The sequence below is a fragment of the Furipterus horrens genome, unplaced genomic scaffold, assembly GCF_987537825.1.
Source record: "Furipterus horrens unplaced genomic scaffold, mFurHor1.1.pri manual_scaffold_13, whole genome shotgun sequence".
Taxonomy (NCBI): Eukaryota; Metazoa; Chordata; class Mammalia; order Chiroptera; family Furipteridae; genus Furipterus; species Furipterus horrens.
In genome coordinates, this window is record NW_028327183.1 from 33,115,125 (window position 1) to 33,137,223 (window position 22,099).

Here is a 22,099-nt window from a genome sequence, read left to right on the forward strand (position 1 = left end):
TCAGTAGTCTGTTTTCCCAGAACCTCATTTCCCACGACATCCTAGGAATAACTTCTGGATATGAATGCCTTCCTGGTTCACAAGTTGCTTTCACATACTATAATTATATTTTACTTTGACAACAACCCAGTGGGAGACACAAGGCTGGTATTAGCCTCATTTGACAGATAATTATCATCCCCATTTTACTGATGGGAAAATTGAGGCTTGGAGAAGTTAATAACATGCTCAAAGTCATAGGCCGAGAAAGACAGAAGCCAGCCAGTGTTTTTTCCCCAGAGGCTGGCCTCCTGCCATCACCCTGCAGTGCTTACAAATGAATCACCAGGCAAAGAGGTGGAAGCACAGTAACAATTTTATTTCAAACAATATTGGTGAGATTGCATCTTATACTCTTTAAGTTTGTTAGAGGCTTTGAATCACAAATCCTCTGAACTGGGTGATGAGGGAACAGGCCTGAGGGTGGGAAGATTGGTCACTTCCTGTCACAGTGTCCATAAGGCACAAAAAACCACTCTGGTCAAAGTCTGGTTACAGTCACAGGACTGGTATGGGGAGAAAGTGAGGACAGGACACAGAGAGCTGGATGGCAGAAAGTGGGTGGGATAATTTAACCAGGAAAATAAAAAATAGTGAAGGAGGAAACGAGAGAATGGATTATCTGTGAAGGAAAATTGTAAGAGGACGGGAGAACCAAAAAGAAAGGCAGTTCAGTCACATAAATCAGGGGCAGTCCTGGGTTTAGTGGTTGCTTGCTCCACCAACGAAACACAAATGAAAACCTCTGCAAAACCAGTGGCTGCCAGAGAGCCAAAGACCAATAATCAGGGCATTTAATTAAAGGGAAAAAAAAAGTCCCTAGGGAGGGGAAGGATATACTAGTCATACTTGTTACTTTGTGATACTTAAGGCATAATTGTGAGTGGTCTAGAAACCAGTGAGCCCAGCTCTGGAACTCTGTGCCATTAGTTCTTAGATGTGACTTCGGACAGGTTACTTTAAATTTTTCTGAATCTGTTCCTCATATGTAAAATAGATATTAATGAGTGTTTGATATGGAGCCAGGCACTTAGTTAGCACTCAGGAAGACGGTTATTATGATTCGTCCTTAGGAATTCAGGGAATACAGAAAAGCACAGAAACAAGTATGTCACTATAACCCTACCTCTATAATACATCCACCTTAGTTTTTGCTTTTCCTGCTTAACAAGGTTTTCAGCTCTCAGCAGTCTCAGAAGTAAGCATTCAACCAGAGCTAAGGTGGGCCGGAAAGGGGTGGGTAATGTCAGGAAGGAGCCGGCCAAGGTCAGGCCCTCCCACGTGCACTGCCTGAGTTGCGGATTAAACAAGACTTCTGTTGGTTCCCTGGGTGCAGCGAGTGGATTCTAGTGTCCGGGAGGTGATCTTGCCCACTTGGCCTGGGAATGACTTTCAGAAACGAGTCAGCGTGCCTCCAGAAAATAACTAGTTGAGAAGACTGCTGTATACTCAAAATTAAACACCTGTAGGGCAAGATTCCAGACTTCTGCCGGCGCCGGGGTTACTCCGCACCCTCCTCAACGTTCTTCCTCATAACCCACCCCTGGTAAAGACCCTCTGTCTGCTCCTGTTAACCCTCGGCTTCCTCGCTCCAGTCGATGGCCCGGAGCTTGCTGCAGCCTATCTCTCCCCACCAGCGGCTCGGCGCCGGGTCGCTAGACCTTCCCGCTCGGGCTCACCAGCCTGCAGCTATACTCGCGGCCTCCTGCACCGGGTGGCACCACAATAAACCGCTAGGAAATCCCAGTCAGACCGGCGCCAATAGGCCGCGTAACCTCGGAAGCCGGGTGCAGGGGAACCTGAGCGTTAGGGGAGGCAGCCGCGCAAGCGCCCCGCTGAGGCCCCGATCGCGCAGGCACACAGAGATAGTTCCGACTGCGCCGGCGCCGCTTCTGGCCCAACATGGCGGCCGCGTGGTTGCTGTTGCGTTCCCTCCGCCAGAGCCAGGGCCCGGGTCCTGAGCGACTATGGGGCGCGTGCCCAGGCTGGCGCCCAGGCCTCTACGCCGGGGCCGGGAGCAGGTGGCCGTACTTCCTCCACAGGACTCCGATGGGTGTCGCCGGGGCTGGAGGCCGAGCCTTGCAGGTAACCCCGGTCGCGTAGATGCCTCTCTGGTCGCTTCCTGGAGGAGGCAGCGCATCCGCAAAGGCCCCGGCTTGGGTGTTTCCAGCCTGTACTTAGTGTGTTGGTATTTTTTGTCCGTCTTCCTTGCATTTTAAAATTGAAAACAATAAGAGTTTCACCATTATATACCAGAGAAGTATTTTACACTTGACTCACATAGATCAGAACCCATCTGGATGAATTCTAGCGCTTTCCATACAGTAGCTGGCCACACAGGTCTGTCTGTGGACGCCTGAGGGATTTGTGTGAGCAAAACACCACGTAGTCGTATTTAACTTTTGTCGTGTAGCTGCAGACGTTATCGACACAAATTCAGGAGCACCCTCTGTGTGAGGGCTGTGTTTCAGGCTCTGCTAAGGTTGACATTTCATCCTGAAAGCAAACCCTAAGTCCTGGTGCGTTTCTTACTTTTTTTTTTTTTTTTTTTTTTTTTTTTTTAACCAGCCCTCTCTTGGGAGGTCAGCCCTCACATTTTAGGTCGAAATTTATTATTGGTATTACATTTTTACGTAATTTGAGGACCAGTTTTAATTACAATGCTATTCTAGATTACTGGCCACTTCCCTGAATCTGAGAGCAACTATAGATGTATTACACTTAAAAAAGATTTTATTATTTATTTTTAGAGAGAGAAGGGAGAGAGAAAGACAGGGAGAGAAACATCCATGTGAGAAAAATATCTATGGGTTGCCCCTCCTACATGCCCCTACTGGGGACAGACCAAAACCCAGGCATGTTGATTCCCTGACTAGGAATCAAACTGGTGACCTTTTCCTTTGTGGGAGGATGGCCCAACCAAGTGAGCCACACAGGTCAAGGTCAGGGCTTTTTTGCTTTTAATTTTACTGAGAAGGAAATAATTATATTAAATCTAATCCTTTGTTTAGTATATAAAAGTAAGGGCTGAAATAGACAATTTACGCATACTTATGAAATCTAAGTAAATTATCTCACCAATGGCTATATTAGTAATAAATTAAGCTAATTTAAACAGTCTTTGGAGCTGACTTTGAAGAATAATGATATTTAATACACCAATGTTACTTATTAGGCCCAGTTCACACTCTGTGGCCCTCCCTTATATAGCTTTGGTCATTACTGAGCCAAGAATAGTAGTATTAATTAAATGGGGCAATAATTGTATAGACTGAGAATTTTTATTCTATTGCTAAAAGAAAGTGCATGTAATGTACTCCTCATGGAAGAGCAATTGAGCAAGGCAAGGTTTTACTTTTCACCACAGCAACAGCAGACCAGGAATAAGCTAAAGAAAAAAATTAAAAATGAAACAAATGAAGAAATTGCTGACACAGAAAAATTTAAATTGGCTCTTCAAGAACATGAAACCCATTCAAATGGGAGAATTTTCATCTTGAAAACAGAACTTTGGAAACAGAGACTGGTAAACAGCTATGGTACCTGGAAGTGTTTTGCAAGGAGTGGTTGTCTGGAGATGGCAGGAGCAAAGGTTCTGAGCAACCACTGTGTCCTTTAAGAGCCCTCTGCTCTTTTTGTCCTGCAGGGGAGTTGTCCTACAGAAGAGAGGCACAGAGTGGTAGTCAGTGCTCTGTTCCTTTAGTTCAGCCGTTTCTTTGACTTGCTCACTTGCTTTTGATATCTTTTTTTTTTTTTAATTCTCACCTGAGGATATGTTTTTATTGATTTTAGAGAGAGAGGAAGGGAGAAAAAGATAGAAACATCAGTGTAAGAAAGAAACATGGGTAGTTTGCCTACTGTATGCACCCTGACCAGGGACTGAACCCACAACCCATGTATGTGCCCAGACCAGGAATCGAACCTTTTGCTTTGTGACGCCCAACTAACTGAGCCACAATGATCAAGGGCTTTTTTTCTTTTGCTATTATGTCAGAACTTGAAATAATGATCAGACTATTACCTCACATTTCAGGGCAACATAAACATTACAAATAAATAAATATTTGAGCTTTTAGAAAAGATTTTGCATCAGAGAATTAGTCCACATTGCTTTGGTGTGCTGTGATGTTGATGTGACTGATCCTGGATATGTTCTTTTTTTTCAGAGTTCGCAATTGCGACTGATAACCCCTACCTTTGAAGGGATCCATGGATTATTATTGAAACAGCATCTAGTCCAAAATCCATTCAGACTCTGGAAGCTTTTAGGTGTGTATCTGTTCAAAGACAAACGTGACAGACAAAACCTGTGTCATTTGTGAATAAATTAGGCTAATGTTGATGGTTTGACATTGACAGAAAAATGACATCACTAATAGGACCTTTGGCTTCTATTTATTGTGAGCCCTTCGGTGCTCTGATATGAAGTTTACAAAAAGGAAGATGGTCTAAGGTCAGAACAGGCCATTTTGCTTATTTTGATCTTTTTCTTTTTAAAGATTTTATTTACTTATTTTTAAAGAGAGGGGGAAAGGAGGTAGAAATACAGGGAGAGAAACACTGATGTGCAAGAGAAACATTAATCTGTTTTCTCTTCCATCCACCTCCACTAGGGACCAAATCTGCAACCCAGGCACATGCCCTAACTGGGAATCAAACCAGTGACCTTTCAGTTCTCAGGCCAGCATTCAATCCACTGAGTGACACCAGCCAGGGCTATTTTGAATCTTTAAATAAAAAATTTTTTTTTAGTTATTGATTTAGAGAAAGGAAGGGTGAGAGAGAAAAACATCAATTTGTTGTTCTACTTATTTATTCATTGGTTGCTATTTTTATGTGCCCTGATCAGAGATCACCTTTTTGGGGGGGGGGGGCGGTTCTGGTGTATAGCAATAATTGGGCTGCTTGAAAAGTTTTGTCATGTTCTCTAGCCAACTCCAAGAAAGTTGGTAAGGATCTATAGAGTGGCTTGTATGTTCTATATTCAGAAGGCAACTAAAGCAGCCTGGAAGTAATTTGATCTTACAATAGAGTTGCACTGTTCAGTGAGACCCTGTACATCTTGCTCTCTTGACCTTAGCTCAAAGGATCTTAAGAATTGACATGTATAATTTTACCCCCCCTTTATACAGTTGGAATAGGGAAAAAGTAAAATCTTATGATTCCTAATGTACATTAAACAGCCTGATGCCCACACATGGTCGGAAAGAGCTATGACTTGGGGGCAGTTTGCACATCTGCTGTCCGTGTTTTCTCATTTGAATCTGCACGTGCACCCAGTGGCAGACTCTTCACCTTCCAAATAGTCAGAACTGTGTCAAGTGGCCATCAAGATAGTTTTCACTTGTGATTCTGTTAATGTCTGTGAAGAAAAATATAGCTCAGCCATATTTTGAGAATCTTTTCTCTCCATTTTTTTAACACTGATTTGTTCAGACCTTGGGTAAGACAGAGCTTTTTGTTTGAGGAGTGTTATGTGGTTCTGTCTTAGTGATGGTGACAGTGGCTTGCTGCCTTGCTGCATGTGTCAAAGTCACTTGTGTCATTCATTTGTTTAAGTTCATTTAAAGTGACTGGATAGGCCCTAGCCAGGTCACTCAGTTGGTTAGGACATTGTTCTGATACATCAAGGTTGTGGCTTTAATCCCTGGTCAGGGCACCTATAAGAATCAACCAATGAATACAGAAATACAGTATTCCCTCACCGTGGGTATTACGTTCCTTAGCCCCCTGCGAAGTAGGAACCTTACATTTATTCTACACTCTTAAACCTACGTAACTTTTAACATACATATACAGTACCGCAAAATCCCGCAATATAGTGAAAAATTCGCGATAAATAATTACATATGTTTTTTAAAATCCCGTGATCCAGTGAGGCTGCGATAAGTGAACCACATTACAGTGAGGGACTGCTGTAAGTGGAACAGCCCTGGCTGGTGTGGCTCAGTGGATTGAGTGCTGGCCTGTGAACTGAAAGGTGTCTAGTTCAAATCCCAGTTAGGGCATGTGTCTGGGTTGCAGGTCGGGTGTTTAATTAGGGGTGTGTAAGAGGCAACCAATCAATGTATCTCGCACATTGATGTTTCTTTCCCTCTCTCCTCTTTCCCGCTCTCTAAAAGTAAATAAAATCTTTTAAAAAGAAATAAGTAAAACAATTAATTGATATTTCTTTCTCTCTCCCCCGTCCTCTCCCTTTAAAATCCATAAATAAAAAAAATTAAAGCGATTATATTAAAGGGATTGTTTTCCAACAAACTTGACACTTTCTCAAATTTATGTTCATAACTAATTTTCATTTCCTCACATTGACTAATTTAAAGTACAAAGACACTTCATAAGTTGAAGTAGTTTATTATTCTATGATTTGTAAACTCTACGAAGAATGATGGAAGAAAATGCTTTATCTCAAACTTGCAAATCTTATGGATATAGGTTTTAGATAGTTTCTCTTTTGATTAGGTTATTCAAGAATATACTTTTCTCTTAACTGTTCCCCTATAGTTGCAGATCTTGATTTTTAAACAGTTTCCCTATTCCTTCCTTATAGGTGGCACTTACTATTTTAACACCTCAAGGAGGAAGCAGAAGACTAAGGACCATGATAAGTCTAAGGCGAGGACCCCTGAAGATGATGAAGGTAGCTCTGTTGGATCTTCTGGAATAATGACTAGTTTGGTTGTCTTCCCATGTACATTCTAAGCAACAGGAAACCAGTCTTAACAGGAGGGCAAACCCAGGCACCTGTGTTCTCCTTGCCCTGAGCACACCTGCCACAATCTCTAATGCCATTGCTGGATCCTTCCTGTTGGTTCTTTTAGAGACATTGCTATCAGCGCCTGTGTCCCTTGTCTTCTTCAAAATGCCTAAAGGCCGGTGGCAAATTTGTTTTCTGTGTGGAAAAAGTGAATCTTGGATCTACCCTGAATTCATAGAGTTCTGGGGTGGGAGAAAGGCACCAGGACTCCTTGGCAGAACCCACCCCCCTATACACCTGGTTAGTATTGCCACTGCCCCAGGCTTGAGAAGCAGCCCCCAGAGGGGAGGAGGGTGCGTTGTGTAGCCTTGAAGGAAGTAGATCACCGTCCTATAAGAGGACCACTGTAATCCTACGTCAGCCCCAGCCCCAGCTCACAGTGAACTCACTTGCAAATCTTAAATCTCATTTCTACTTTGGAATTAGGACTGGATGATCATGTAAAGGGTGAGGGAAATAAAAAGGTAAGCTTGAACTGAGTTGATCTCTAAGGTGAAAGATGGCTGCTAGGAGGTGATAATAATGAAAATGAATGAATGGAGGGCAGCCTGTGCTAAGGGTATGGCTGTGTGTGTGTGTGTGTGTGTGTGTGTGTGTGTGTGTACACACCATGCTGGTTTTTATTTGAGAAGAACTGGACTTTTGTGAAGAAAACAGAACAGGTGTTTTTTGGAGTCCAGATCCAAGCTTTTCTTGTATTGTTTTTAGACATTCTTGCAAAGCTGTCTTATTTAACACCAAGCCGTATCTTTTGAAAATTGTAGACACTCTATGAACAGATGGTTGTGAGTCACAGAATTGCTTTAAATCCCTTTCATGTGGGGTGTGGGTTATATGCAGAGGATGGAGGTATAACAGTTGATTTGTAAGCTGCAGCCACCCATCCAGGAACAGGGGACTGACTCACAAATTCAGCATCTTAAACGTATTGAAAATAGACATTTTGATCATATAAAGCTTCTAAAGGATAGATGTTAGCATGAGCCTCATTCGTGTCAATGCGTTGTAGTTGGTTTAATGACTATCAACATTGTTAATTAGAAAACAAGATTGAAAATATTTGAAGTACATGGTTTCTAAATAATTAGTACTCACTTGAGAACATAAATTCGCTTTTCAAAATAAGTGGTAGCCTTTATTTAGCTGCCTTTTGTGAATATGAGCTTTACATATTAGTTACATTACTATAATCTATTATAACAAGATATGATATCTCAGATTTATTTTCATGTTTTCAAAATGATTACTAGGAGCCTCAGTAGTTCTTGTTTTTTTTTAATTGATTAATTTTTTGAGAGAGAAAGCGGGAGGGAGAGGGAGAGAGAGAGAAACATTCATCTGTTGTTCCACTTATTTTTGTATTCACTGGTTGCTTCTTGTATGTGCCCTGACTGGAGATCAAACCTGGAACCTTGATGTATCCGGATGACACAGTAGCCAACCTTGAGCAGCCTGACTAGGGCCTCGATAGGTTTCATTTGTGCCCTTTTTTTTTCCCCATAGCTTTTGAATTTCTTTATTTGTTCTACTGTTCTCTGTTTTGTCATTTATGTTTTTAAGCTGATTTTAAAAACCTTTTGAATTCCTCTAAACTAATTGTTGGAGAGGAAGGTGATGTGTTTGTGGGTGACACCTCCAGGCAGTACAGAGAGGAGCAGGTGCACACTGAGTTCCAGCGGTGCTCTTGTCCTTGGAGAAGTGACCACATGTGCAGCTTGGTGTGGACTTTTCACCCCAGGCTTTGGGCTGAGCCCTACGTCTGTCTTGGCTCCTCTCTGCTTTTCCCCTGAGCAGACGAACATGTTTGTGCACAAAGGAGCACGTGGATTGTGGGGAGGACAAATGAATGCTTGAAACTTGGCTGTTGAGGTAGGTCTGGACCCCTCTTGGTCAGAACTGGTGAAGGATTGTGCTTATATTTCTCAATGGGCATCATTAACAATAAATCTGGTAAAATCTAGTCATAATATTGGGAAGGGTGGCCCACATTACACAGATGAGCTCCACAGGAATAGTTCTAGGGCCTCCTTGTTGTAAACACAGGTACCTGATGATTGTAAGGACTGGGATAAGTTGGGCCACAACCACAGAAAGAACCACATAAATAAAATATAGCACCTCCCCTCCATCTCAGCAGAGGAAGTGACTTATCTGATTGGGGGATTTGGTCTAGCCTTTGGTGGGTCCCTAAAATCCAGCTGTGCTCTGGGCCAGAGGGAAGTGACCACGGTACGTGTTCCCTGTCCCTCTCCAAAAGTCTTTCCCTTGTTCCCTTCTTCCTGGATTGTTATTCTCTCCACAGCCTGTTGAGGTCAGCTCACTTCCTCTGAGATTTCCTTATGTCTTTAGATCAGAGGCGGAGTCCTCTGTCTTTTTCTATCCCCAAGAACTGAGCTTGAAGCTATCTATATTCTAAGTAGGATATTAATAACCGAGTAATGTTATTTGGGAAGGATTCATTTGATCGATCTGAGAAAGAATTGTTCAAGAATATTCCAGAATTAAGTGGTCCCTAATATATGTCTAAAGACTAAATGATACTATTTTCAAATGTTATTGTGATGAATGACGTATAACCTATTTGCCACTCATGATAAATAAGTTCAAAATAGTGGTTGGGGGGAGGGCACATAGGGTCTTCAGAGGGATCGAGAAGGTATTTCTTAAGGCAGGTGGTGGTAAAGGTATTTGTTTTAATGTTATTAATAACTTACACATGTATCAGGCACTCTACTGATGATGTTTAGTATCTAATCAAACCTGGAGTACCTGATTTCTTTATAGCTTGGGTCAGATGTGTTTTCAGTGAAGGGTTCACTGTGTAGCTGCACTGTGTGATGGTCCTGGGAAGCTTTTTCACTTTAAACATGGTTTCATGTTATCTGAGCCAGTGGGACTTCTAAGTGGAATGTTGGTGACTTTGAGTGGCTTATGATTAGTGTTTGTCTCAAATCACTTTGTTGAAAAATAGGCCAACATGTAGGATCTTATGGGAGATGAGACACTGTCATCTCATTGTTGAGCTTTCCTGACAAAACTGAATGTAAAGCATTGAGGATGGGCTTGGCCTGCAGCCTGTGTCTCACACTCCTCTGGTCCCTGCTTACAGAGGAGAAGAGGCGGAAGGAGAGGGAGGACCAGATGTACCGAGAGCGACTGCGCACCTTGTTTGTCATCGCCGTTGTCATGAGCCTACTGAATGCACTCAGCACCAGCGGTGGCAACATTTCCTGGAATGACTTTGTCAACGAGATGCTGGCCAAGGGCGAGGTACAGCGGGTCCAAGTGGTGCCTGAGAGCGACGTGGTGGAAGTGTACCTGCACCCTGGAGCTGTGGTATTCGGGCGTCCTGTGAGTGATGGCAGGGGCACAAGCTTGAAAAGATCTGGAGACGCATGTGTACCCTCTTTTCACTCAGTCCCTTCCCACCAGCATTTTTTTAAAAATCCTCACCTGAGGACATGCTTATTGATTTTAGAAAGAAGGGAAGGGAGGGATAGAGAGAGGGACAGAAACAGCTATGTGAGAAATATCGATCGGTTATCTCCCGTACACACCGCAGCTAAGGATTGAACCCACAATGCAGGCATGTGCCCTGACTAGGGATCAAACCCATGACTTTTTGGTCTATTGGATGATGCTCTAACTCATTGAGCTACGTGGCCAGGGCCACCCTCATTTTTTTGGTTGTCATTTTCATTGAAGGTTTACAAGTGGTGGCTCATTAAGAGCTTGAAATGGGAAGAGGCAGTGTTGTCTTCAGATAGAAGCTAGTGGGGTTCACAGCTGCCATGTGTCTGCACACCAGGAGGAGGAGATGGAAGTAGTGACAAGAGTGGCCACAGTGGTGGACTCTGGTACTAGAGACTAAGGAGAGAAGAGCCAGCTGCAGTCCTGAGGTTTTGCTCAGTCAGTCTGGGTAGGTGGTGTGGTGCTGGCCAGAGGTCAGCAGACAGGGTAGCTTTGGCAGATATAAGTGAGATGAAATGACTAGGGGTTGGTCAAGCAGAAATCTCTTGTGGGGTAGCGGTGTGGGCAGGAAACTAACAGCACTGCAAGGAGGTGACTAAAAGACTAGAGTCGGCAAGAACTGGCCCTTGGACAGGAACAGGAAACAAAGAGAACGAGGTACCTATTTCATCTCCCAGCTCAGGTACCATCCCCCACCCCAGGAGAGAACTCCAGCATGGTCAGAACTGGAGCTTGGTGCCCTAGCCATAGGAGAGGTGGCAGATACAGCAGAAGGGTCAGGAGGGTGGGATTTCATGCCAGGCAGGGAGTTGGGCATAAAAGATGGGAAGAGACATACCTAGTGACAGTGGCCTGCTTGTCTGGCACTGCTGGGAAATGAGGTGGGCATATGGAAACTAGGCCCCAAAACTTGCCCACGAAAATCCTGGGGGAAGATGAATCACTCTCCAATCTTCGATTTCCCCCTTCTCATTTTCCATTAACCACAGCACGGTAGTTAGGCCCAAGAAAGGTCACATTGATATCAGAATATTTTCTTTTTCTTTTTTCATTCATGACTGTAAATTCTTTTTTAATTAAAGTATAGTTGACATACAATATTATGTTAGTTTCAGGTGCACAACACAGTGATTTGACATTTATATACCTTTCAAAGTGATCACCACAAAAGAGTTTAGTATCTTCTCTCACTGTACAAAGTTACTGTGCTATTAATGACTGTATTTCCTATTCTGTACTTGACATCCCCATGACTTATTTATGCTATAACTTCACATTTTAGTTCATTCTTGCACTTCCCCAGCAACTATCAGTTTTTCTGTATCCATGAGTCTGCTTGTTTTGTTTGTTCATTTGTTTAGTTTTTTAGATTCTACATATAAGTAAAATGATACAGTATTTGTCTTTCTCTGATTTGCTTCACTTAGCATAATACCCTATAAGTCTATTTATGTTGCCACAAATGGCAAGATTTCATTCCTTTTCATGGCTGAGTGATATTTCTGTATGTGTGCATGTGTGTGTGTTTGTACACACACACATATATTCATTTCTTCTTTATTCATTCATCTACTGATGAGCACTTATGTTGCTTCCAAATCATGGCTATTGTAAGTAATGCTGCAGTGAATATAGGATTGCATATATCTTTTCAAATTAGTGTTTCATTTTCTTAAGATAAGTGCCCAGAAGTGGAATTGCTGGGTCCTTCTTTGTCTCCTGTTTTAGCCTTTGTTTTATAGTCTAATTTGTCTAAGATAAGTATTGCTAGCCCAGCTTTTTCTTTTTTTTTTCATTTCAATTTTCATGAATATCTTTTCCCATTCATTTACTTTCAGTCCATGTGTTTCTTTGGATCTGAAGTGAGTCTCATATAGGTAGCATATGTAAGAGTCTTGGTTTTTTAACCCAGTCATTTTGTGTCTTTTGAATGGAAAACTTAGTCCATTCACACTTAACATAATTATTGATGAATATGTACTTATTGCAATTTTAATTGTTTTCATACTAAATTTGTAAGTGGTTGGTCTATTACCTTTACTATGTTTGCCTTTACTAGTGAGATTCTTTTTCTTTCATATATTTTTTTATTTCTAGTTTTGGCCTTTCCTTTTCCACTTAAAGAATTCCCTTTAACATTTCTTATAATACTGGTTTAATGGTGATGAACTCCTTTAGCTTTTGCTTGTCTGGGAAAGTCTTGATCTCTGCTTCAATTCTAAATGATAACCTTGCTGGATAGAGTATTCTGGGTTGTAGGTTTTTCCCTCTCATCATGTATAATATGTTTTGACACTCCCTTCTGGCCTGCAGAATTTTTTATTTTTATTTTTTATTTTTTTACTGATTTTTAGAGAGAGGAAGTGGGGCAGAGATAAAAATATTTATCTGCCATTGCACTTATTTATGCATTCATTGGTTGATTCTTGTATGTGCCCTGACTGGGGATCAAACCCACAACTGTGGCATGTCAGTACAAGCCTCGAACAAACAGAGGCTGCATGGCCAGGGCTGGCCTGCAAAGTTCCTGTTGAAAAGTCATCTCTTCATTTTATGGGCATTCCCTTGTATGGAACTAGTTGTTTTTTTCTTACTGCTTTTAAGCTTGTATCTTTAACTTTTAGCAATTTATGTGTCTTGGTGTGGGTTTCTTTGGGTTCTCCTTGTGTAGACCTCTCTGTGCTTCCCAGACTTGGATGTCTGTTTCCTTTGTTAGGTTAGAGAAGTTTTCAGCCATTATTTTTTCAAATAGGTTTTCTGTCCCCTTCCATTTCTCTTCTCCTCTGGGACCCCTATGATTAGAATATTAGTACATCTGATGTTGTCCCAGAGGTCCCTTATGCTATTTTCATTCTTTTGTCTTTTTGATCTTACAGTTGGGTGATTTCCACTACCCTCTCTTTCTGATTGCTGATCCATTCTGTATCACCTGATCTGCTCTTGATTCCCTCCAGTGTATTTTTATATTTAAGTTTTTATATTCTTCAGTTCTGATAGGTTCTTTTTATCTCTTTGTTGAAGTTCTCACTGAGTTTATCCACTTATCTGCAGAGTTTGATGAGCATCTTTATAACTACTTGAACTCTTTATCTAGTAAACAGGTGGCATTTGTTTCATTTAGGGTTTTGTCTTTTTGTTGTTGTTGTTTGGAACATATTCTTTTCTCTCATCTTGCCTATTTGTTTCTATATATTAAGTAAATCAGCTGCATCTCCTGGTCTTGAAAAAGTAGCCTTTTTTTAGAAGGTGTCCTCTGGGCCCCAGTGGTGGAATCCCTTTTGTCACCAGAGCCAGGTGCTCCAGAGGTATGGACTAGTGTGGCCTCCTGGTGTGTTTGGGTCACACTGTTGACACACTGGTAGACGAGGCTGGTCCCTGGCCCACTGGCTGTGAGGCCTGGCCACAACTGTTGTGCAGGGCAAGTCTTCAGAATGGTTGTTGGCTGAGAGGCCCAGCCACACTAGTGCAGACACACTGCTGTATGCAGGTGCCGACTGAGGTCGCCCACTGGCTGTGGCAGGGCACAAACCACTTTGGAGGGGTAACAGCCTGGATGAGTCCTCAGAGAAATGCCAGGGTGGGGTGAACAGTGTTAGCGAGGTTAATGGAGAGTGTCAGAAATGGTTCCTGCCCGCGTCAGACCAGCTAGGTGGAAGGAGAGTCAAGATGTGGGGGGAATGGCACTTTCCAGCACCTCTGACTCAGGAGAAAGTTCCAATAGTCACCCTGTCCCTCCAGCACACAAACTAAAATTAGTCAGTGTATCACCTTCGCGCATGACTTAGATGCTTTTCAAACTGCTGCCTCTGTACTGAGACTCAGGAAGAAACCTGGGTTTCCTACAGCTGGTTTCCAAGGCCCGATGCTATGGAGGCTCCTGTTCTGTTGTGGGTCCCCCAGGCTAGGGATTGGACCCCTCACTCTTTGGGGATGACTTCTGCAGTTGTGCTGTCCCTCTCACTTTTGAGTCACCACATGAGGAGTTTGGAGGTAGGGTGATCCTAACTAGTCTTAGTCTCTATCCCTCCTGCCCATCTCAATGCTGTTTTTTCTTTGTATCTGTAGTTGTAGAAAATCTGTTCTGCCAGTCTTCCAGTCATTCTTAGAGATAGCTGTTCTATATGTAGTTGTAGTTTTGGTGTCAGTGAGAGGAGGTGAGCTCAGGATCTCCCTACTCTGCCCTCTTGAACCTGAGGCCAGGAGCCTTGCTCCTGGATGCCAGTTTAGCTTGTCTGTGAAATTTTCCTTATGATTGGTGCACTACTTCTGCAACCCAGAATATTTTCTAAAGTACTTCCCCTGTTCATGTTACTCAGTTGCCTCTGTACTGGCCTTAAGAGCTGTTTTTATTAGTGTCTTAATCCAGGATCCAATCAAAGATTATGAATTATATTTAATTGTCATGTTTCTTTAGTCTCCTTCCTATTTTTTGTTAAAAGTTTGGATGTTAGGAAAACTAGACCAGGTAAGAGACAGATGGGTGTCCTGGTTTTGATTCACTCGGTTCGTATAGAACACGGGAATACTCTTTTCCATGGTGTATTCTCTCCCTTACAACATGCTCCCAGTGCATGCCCTCTGTGCACTCCAGTATTTACTGCAGTTTTTGAATAGGGTTAAGATGTCAGTGGAGTGCTTATTTGACCTTAAGATGCTCGGCTCTGGGTCCAATGCAACCCAGCAGGTTTCTCTTTCAGATCAGATTGCAGGTGTGGTGTTTGCAGCTGCTTGGCAGTTTACAAGGCTTGTAATTTAGTTGGGGGTGATAGGATCAACACATAGTTTGCTAAATAGCAGAAGTTAAATTCCAGCACAGTTCAGAAATGAGCAGTGATGATGGATGCTGCCTGTCTCTGAGTACTGAGTGATCTGGCTGGCTACTGCAGGGCCTTGCAGAAGTGGGAGGGTGATCCGGGCCCAGGTGACTGAAGAAAATTTCACGGAGGACATGGGCATTGAATTGGTTTTTGGAATCATACATTGTGCTCTTGGGTCTTAACATAGAAAGAGAGTCATTTCTACATTTTTCCCTTCTATGCCAGTTATGACCCCATTTACATGGCCAGGCCTGTGATTGAGGCATTGAAGTAGTCCAGATCAAACATTTGGGGTCTTATTAGGTTAATTCAGCAACCGAGGCCACTAGGTGTTCCAGCACAGGTCATGGTCACTATGTTGTGACTTGTGGGTCCTCTTGTGTACCTTTTCATCTGGCCTGTTGCCCCCCGAAGTGGAGCCTAGCTGGCTGCTCTCATAGTGACAGTTATTCCCCAAGAGATTTTCTGAGGCTCTTAAGAGCCAGAGGAAATCTGGTTCCTCAATTTAGATTACAAGAGTGTGTTTAGAATCTGAGCTTGGAACAGTTTATCTTTGGAAAGCATGTGGACTGGGCTCTTAGGAAAGTGATGTGGGATCGGTAATGCCATAGTCCATGTTGGTGGGGAGAATGAGGAGTACCCTACCTGTGCTCCTCTTGTGGGTTTCACAGAAATGATTGATCCCTTTGACGAGGTCAACTCACTGAGATGGGACTTGGGAACTCAATGTGGACTCCTAGACTGGTTTTGAGCTTCCTTCTCCATGATGCCTGTATACTTGGGGTAGGTGCTGAGTCACTTTAGGAAACTTTCCATCTGCTCACTCTTCCTTAGTCTCTTCTCTATCCAGGAAAGGTTTACTGAGAAAAAAGACACCCACTTAGTTGAATTTCAGATTCAGCCAGTGCTTAAACACAGCACCTGCATTTTTTGCCTTAGTAAGTGGACTCTGCATCCCCAACCCAGTACTGCAGACTTGTCACTGCATCTCTGTGCTCTGCACACACGGTTGAGTGGGACAGAGTGCTGAGTTTAAAGTTCAATGCCTCCATCCATTTTCTAAAATGTTCCTATTTGTGAAAATAAGAGAAAGTATATCTATTGAAATTTTGTTGTAATTGTGTTTTAGACAGTTACAATTTTTTAGATATAGAAAGTTTCTGAATGACATCTGTACGTTTGAGGGATTGGCAGTCTGTCCTCTTCATCACTCTCACCGTCCCTCTCTGCCTTCTGCCCCCAGAGGCTGGCCTTGATGTACCGAATGCAGGTGGCAAACATCGACAAATTTGAAGAGAAGCTTCGAGCGGCTGAAGATGAGCTGAATATCGAAGGCAAGGACAGGATCCCGGTTTCCTATAAGCGTACAGGATTCTTTGGAAAGTATGTTGGTCAATTTTATTAGCCCTTGAATTAGACCATGCTTGGCTTTATAATGTAAGAAACAAACCACAAACAGAAATCTGAAACTGGCCTTCCTACAGCTAACTAGACCCCCTTGTGGGAGGGTAAATAACCTATGGGTGAATGACATAATGCTGGGAAATTTGGAAATGTATGAGCCTGTTGGAATTTGTTGTAGTCACTTGCTTTAGTTTTCTGGTTGCGTTTTTGAACTTAGCACATTGTGGGGTTCGTATCTTCTACCAATAGGAAAATGGAATAGAGAGGGGAGAAACACAGATATCCTGCAGAAATTCTTGGTTCCATGAGAGACTGTGGGCCATGGGCCTGCAGACTCCTTAGTGGGAGCAGATCAATCAGGGGGCTTCAACTGCATTCTGGGACCAACAGTGGCTAAAATCTGGGTAGAGAGGTTTGCTGTTGAGTCGTGGACATGCTTTGTAGTTCTGATAATACTCAGTGACTGGCGAGCACATCTATGAAGTGATGTGTCTCTAAATTCTACAATCCACTGACTCCTGAAGGCTCAGGGCTCTGAGGCTGCACATCTGGTTTATTGTAGGAATAACAAGGGTATAGAGCAGTTGGGTGGCTTCCCCTCTTCATGCGGAGGGCTGACATCCCAGGGTCTACTCTTTATTCTAGGCTAATTCTGCCTTACCAAAATTAATGGCCTCCTTTTGAAAACAAAATTTATTGAACATGGATCTTTAATTATCACAAGACTCTAGGTACCAGGGTGAGTGTGAGGCATCAACTGTTCTGGCTTCATGCCAAGATTACATACTGTATCTCCAGCATTTCCACACTCCATGTGATAGCTTGGGAAACTTTATGAAAGAGGGCAGTTGGTGAGAACTGGACAAGGAGATCCATTTTCACAAACATTTGTCCTACAAGTTGCTCTCTTGAAATGTCCATGGTCCCTGGTCCCTGCCTTTGTAAGGCGTGACTGTCAGCTGCCTGGCGGCCACTTTTGAGCCTGTAACTGCCTCTCTTTCTCTCACTAGTGCCCTCTATGCCTTGGGGATGACAGCGGTGGGCTTGGCCATCCTGTGGTATGTTTTTCGTTTGGCTGGAATGACAGGAAGGGAAGGAGGATTCAGTGCTTTTGTAAGTTATACAAATGACATCTTGCTGACCCAGCAGTCTTAGGATTTGTGTGTATGTTCTTGTTGAATGCTTTTCTCATAAACAACAGAATAAGTGTATAGTGGAAATTAACCTCTTGCAGAGGCCAGCCTGGAGCCATAATTAGGCAGTTCATCTTTCCTTGTGCTTGACTCACTGGAGGGTGTACAGGAACCATCTTTAACTGGGGCCCCTTTTCCTTGACTTGTGGGGTGGCTGAGCCCAGAGAGTTTATGGGGCAGCTTTTTCTGCATTTTCAGCATTAGTTGGGCATGACTGTTTTTGGTTTCCCTACTAGCTACACTGAGAAATTTTAAAGGTTGTCTTTAAAAGAACATCCACAGTACACTTTAAAAATGTTCTATTATTGTGGCATTCATCATAACATGCACTTCTTCTTCCCATTAGGTTGTAGATAGCCAATTAGCCGCATCAACAGAGGGGCCGGGGAGTTGGGGCCAGATCTGCAGAAGGCATCTCCTGCTTCCTACCTGTGCAGCATGGTGTCCCAGTTTGATAATTCTTATGTATTTTTGGCTTTTTTTTTTTTTTTCCTAAGATTCTTATTTATTTATTTTTACAGAGAGGGGAAGGGAGGGAGAAGGAGGGAGAGAAACAGCAATGTTGGTTTTCTCTCTCATGCCCCCAACTGGGGACCTGGCCCACAGTCCAGGCATATGTCCTTACTCGGAGTTGAACTGGTGACTCTCCGGTTCGCAGGCTGGCGCTCAATCCACTGAGCCACACTAGCTAGGGCTTGGTTTTTTATTTTTATTGTTGTGTTTAAATAATACTCTGATGAATTCCATGCACATGCCTCTTTTGAGAGCCTGTCTAATTATTTGCCTAGTGTGTCTTCCTAAAAGTAGATTGGTTGAAGTTTACGCACCTCACTAAGACTTTTAGTTCTCTTGCCTGATTGCTGTCCAGAAATTTACCAACTAACATTTCTACCAAGACTCCCCAGAATTGAGTGTTATTACATTACTTTTAAAAAATATTTTTATTGAATTTATTGGAGTGACATTGGTTAATATAGGCTTCACATGTGCAATTCTATACTATATCATCTGTATTTAATTACTTTTATAATCAGAAAAATAAACTACACAGTAGTGGGGAAAATCTTATAGAAATATAAGATAATTTATGCAAAAGACGTTGTTAAATTACCTAGTTTGTGGGGGAGAGTTTTTAGGCTTTTTTTAAAGCCAAATTGTTAGATGCTAGGTAGCTTTCTTACTTTTGATAGTGTAAAATAAACATTTCTTCTTATATGTCTGAAATGTGACCTTAACTGCCATCTGCATGAGTGGAGAGGCTGTGGGTTGGTCCCTCTGGGTGGTGGGAGGAGGGTCCATGAGATCCTCTAGCAGAGGGGATGTGGGGACGCAGGGCAGGACAGGTGGAGCCAGCACTGAGGCTCTCATCTAGCTCTGGGAGTGCACAGCACCCTGCCCTTTGTTCTTTCTGCCCAGAATCAGCTTAAAATGGCTCGTTTCACGATTGTGGATGGCAAGATGGGGAAGGGAGTCAGCTTCAAAGATGTGGCAGGAATGCATGAAGCCAAACTGGAGGTCAAAGAGTTTGTGGACTATCTGAAGGTACGTAAGCACATGTGCGGAGCAGGAGATGGGTGTGAACGCTCTCCCAGAAGGGAGAGCTACATTGATCAGGCAGATGTGCTGCGTGGTAAGCTCTCTGTGCTGAGGTGGAGACACACATGTACAACACGTGCTGATGCCTGTTAAACTGGCAGTGCAGGCTAGTGGACAGTTGCTGACCAGAAAGGCTGAAAGTTGATCATTGATCATACTCAGAACCTCTGGGACGCAGCCTTTTCCCAGAACCATGTGCATCATAGCTAATTTATGTCAGCACATGAATTGATCTTCAGGGGATTCATTTCTTGAAAATTCTGTTAGAAAAACCTGTAGTTACTGTAACATTATCTGCTGCGTTTCTAGAGCCCAGAGCGCTTCCTTCAGCTTGGTGCCAAAGTTCCGAAGGGTGCACTTTTGCTTGGGCCCCCAGGCTGTGGGAAGACACTGCTGGCCAAGGCTGTGGCGACAGAGGCCCAGGTGCCCTTCTTGGCGATGGCTGGCCCAGAGTTTGTGGAGGTCATTGGAGGTAGGTATTGCTTGGAGGGCTGCAGACAGGCTTGGCTGACCAGTTGTCCCAGACGGCCCTCCTTTCACATATTCTCCCTCAGATGGCTAAATTAATGAGGAAATGGGGAGAATAGAGAAGAAAAAACGAAACCTGTATTTTGGGGAACATCATGTTTTTATTTTGAGAATTGGGTGATGATGTTTTCTGGAGCTCCTTCTTTTTGTGGTCCAGAAAGGCCAGGAGGGTGAGCATCCCCTAGGGTGATCTCTGCTGGGACAGGACCTGGTTTTGTTTGCATGAGTGGATGCTTGCTGAGATTCTTCATCCTTACGGAGCAGCTCCGGCCTTTGGCCCAAGAGTAGGGTTCATCTCTCATGACATGTCTGCTTCCTGGTCCTCTGTCCTCTCAGGCCTTGGCGCTGCCCGTGTGCGGAGCCTCTTCAAGGAGGCTCGTGCCCGGGCCCCCTGCATCGTCTACATTGATGAGATTGACGCTGTCGGAAAGAAGCGCTCCACCACCATGTCTGGCTTCTCCAACACAGAGGAGGAGCAGACTCTCAACCAGCTTCTGGTGGAAATGGATGGTGAGCACTCTCCCTGGCTACTTCCGCACAGGGAGAAGGGTTTTAACTCAAAAACATTCGTTTTCTAGTTGGATCGCACTGCTTATATTTGTTGTTCCAGAACTTTACACTAATGCTCATAGGCATTTTATTTTTCTCCATTCTCTGGTCTGTACCTTTTCTCCACCTTACTGCCTGCCACAGATGATGGTGATAGTCAGCACACCGAGAATTATTGTGTAGCAGACACGTAATAAGTAGAAACAAGGTTGGTTTAAGAAGTGCTCTTCATCTTGCTGTACTTAAGAAACACAGCTTTTTAAAAAGTCAAGGGAATAATAGAGAAAAAAAAGAAAAACTGCTAGGAGTAGAAGTGGCAGGTCAGACCTTGATGAAGTTTTTCAGTCTTGATTGATCCCAGTGGATTGTGCTGTTTTCTGTGTCTCTATATGCTCTCCTGGTTGAAGGGTGACCCAGATGGAGGGTGGAGTAGGAAATTCATGGAAACCGATGTGTCTGTTGCACTGAGGGAGGTTCTGGGTTTGCCACCCTTGAAAATGACCTCTAGACTGGCTTCTACATAAACCTTTCCTTCCTTCCTTCCTTCCTTCCGTCCTTCCGTCCTTCCTTAATTTCTTCCTTCCTTCCTCCCTCCCTTCCTCCCTTCCTTCCTATGACTCAGTAAAGGTTATGTGGAATTGTTTTCTTTTGAGCTACTTTGGTAAGATCCTCTTTTTGTGTTTGTATGTGTAGATATGGTATGTTTATAATTTAAAGATTCTACTTATTCATTTTTTAGAGAGAGAGAAAGAGAGGGAAAGAAACATCAATTGGTTGCCTCTGGCACACTCCCAACTGGGCACCTGGCCTGCAACCCAGGCATGTGCCCTGACTGGGAATTGAACTGGTGTCCTTTTGATTCTCAAGCCAGTGCTATATCCACTGAACCACACCAGCCAGGGTGTGGTATGTTTATTTTTATTGTGGTGAGATGTATAATTATTTTCAGTGTACAGTTCAGTGGGATTAAGTACATTCTTCTTGTTGGGCAGCCACCACCACCATCTATCTCTAGAACTTTCTCATCCCAAACTGAAACTCTGTCCCCATTAAATACTAACTTTCCATTCCCTTGCCCTTGTCCCTGGCACCCACGCTTCTAATTTCTGTCTGTGAATTTGACTACTCAAAGGACTTCATATAAATGGAATCATATAGTATTTATCCTGTTGTGACTGGCTTATTTCACTGTGCATAATGTCCTTAAGGTTCATCCATGGTGTTGCATGTGTCAGAGTTTTCTTCCTTTTTAAGGCTGAATACTCCATTGAATAGGTAGATTACATTTTGTTTATCTATTCATCTGTTGAGGAGCACTTTTGGCTATTGTGAGTAATGCTGCTATGAACATGGGCATGCAAATATATCTTCATGTTCCAGCTATGTAAGGTCCATTTTTAGCTTTTCTTTTAATCAAGATTCTATTTGTATTTTAGTTATTGTAGGTGAGGGAGACACTTTTTTCTCATTATTTTTGGTTTTAAAAGACCCAGTCATTTTTATATTTGTTTTCCCTTTTAAAGTGTTCTTGGGCCATGGCTGGTGTGGCTCAGTAGATTGAGAATTGGCCTGCAAACCGAAAGGCTACCGGTTTGAGTCCAGGTCAGGGCACATGCCTGGGTTGTGGACCAGGTCCCTAGCTGGGGGCGTGTGAGTAGCAACTGATCAATGTATCTCTTGCACATCGATGTTTCTCTCCTTTCTCCTTCCCTTCCCCTGTCTCTAAAAATAAAAAAATTAATCTA

At 43.1% G+C, this 22,099-nt stretch overlaps 1 protein-coding gene across 1 annotated transcript in view; it reads left to right on the top strand.

Moving 5' to 3' along the window:
* Nucleotides 1-1,922: 1,922 nt before the first annotated feature.
* Nucleotides 1,923-22,099, top strand: part of SPG7 (SPG7 matrix AAA peptidase subunit, paraplegin) — a 45,431-nt gene continuing 25,254 nt past the window's right edge. Inside the window, exons 1-9 of the mRNA XM_090259317.1 lie at nucleotides 1,923-2,124; nucleotides 4,206-4,308; nucleotides 6,590-6,679; nucleotides 9,906-10,147; nucleotides 16,328-16,467; nucleotides 17,499-17,601; nucleotides 19,098-19,223; nucleotides 19,587-19,749; nucleotides 20,142-20,315. Of these exons, the coding sequence (XP_090115443.1) occupies nucleotides 1,942-2,124; nucleotides 4,206-4,308; nucleotides 6,590-6,679; nucleotides 9,906-10,147; nucleotides 16,328-16,467; nucleotides 17,499-17,601; nucleotides 19,098-19,223; nucleotides 19,587-19,749; nucleotides 20,142-20,315 (1,324 nt within the window). The 5' untranslated portion in view covers nucleotides 1,923-1,941. The remainder of the gene's footprint in view (nucleotides 2,125-4,205; nucleotides 4,309-6,589; nucleotides 6,680-9,905; nucleotides 10,148-16,327; nucleotides 16,468-17,498; nucleotides 17,602-19,097; nucleotides 19,224-19,586; nucleotides 19,750-20,141; nucleotides 20,316-22,099) is intronic.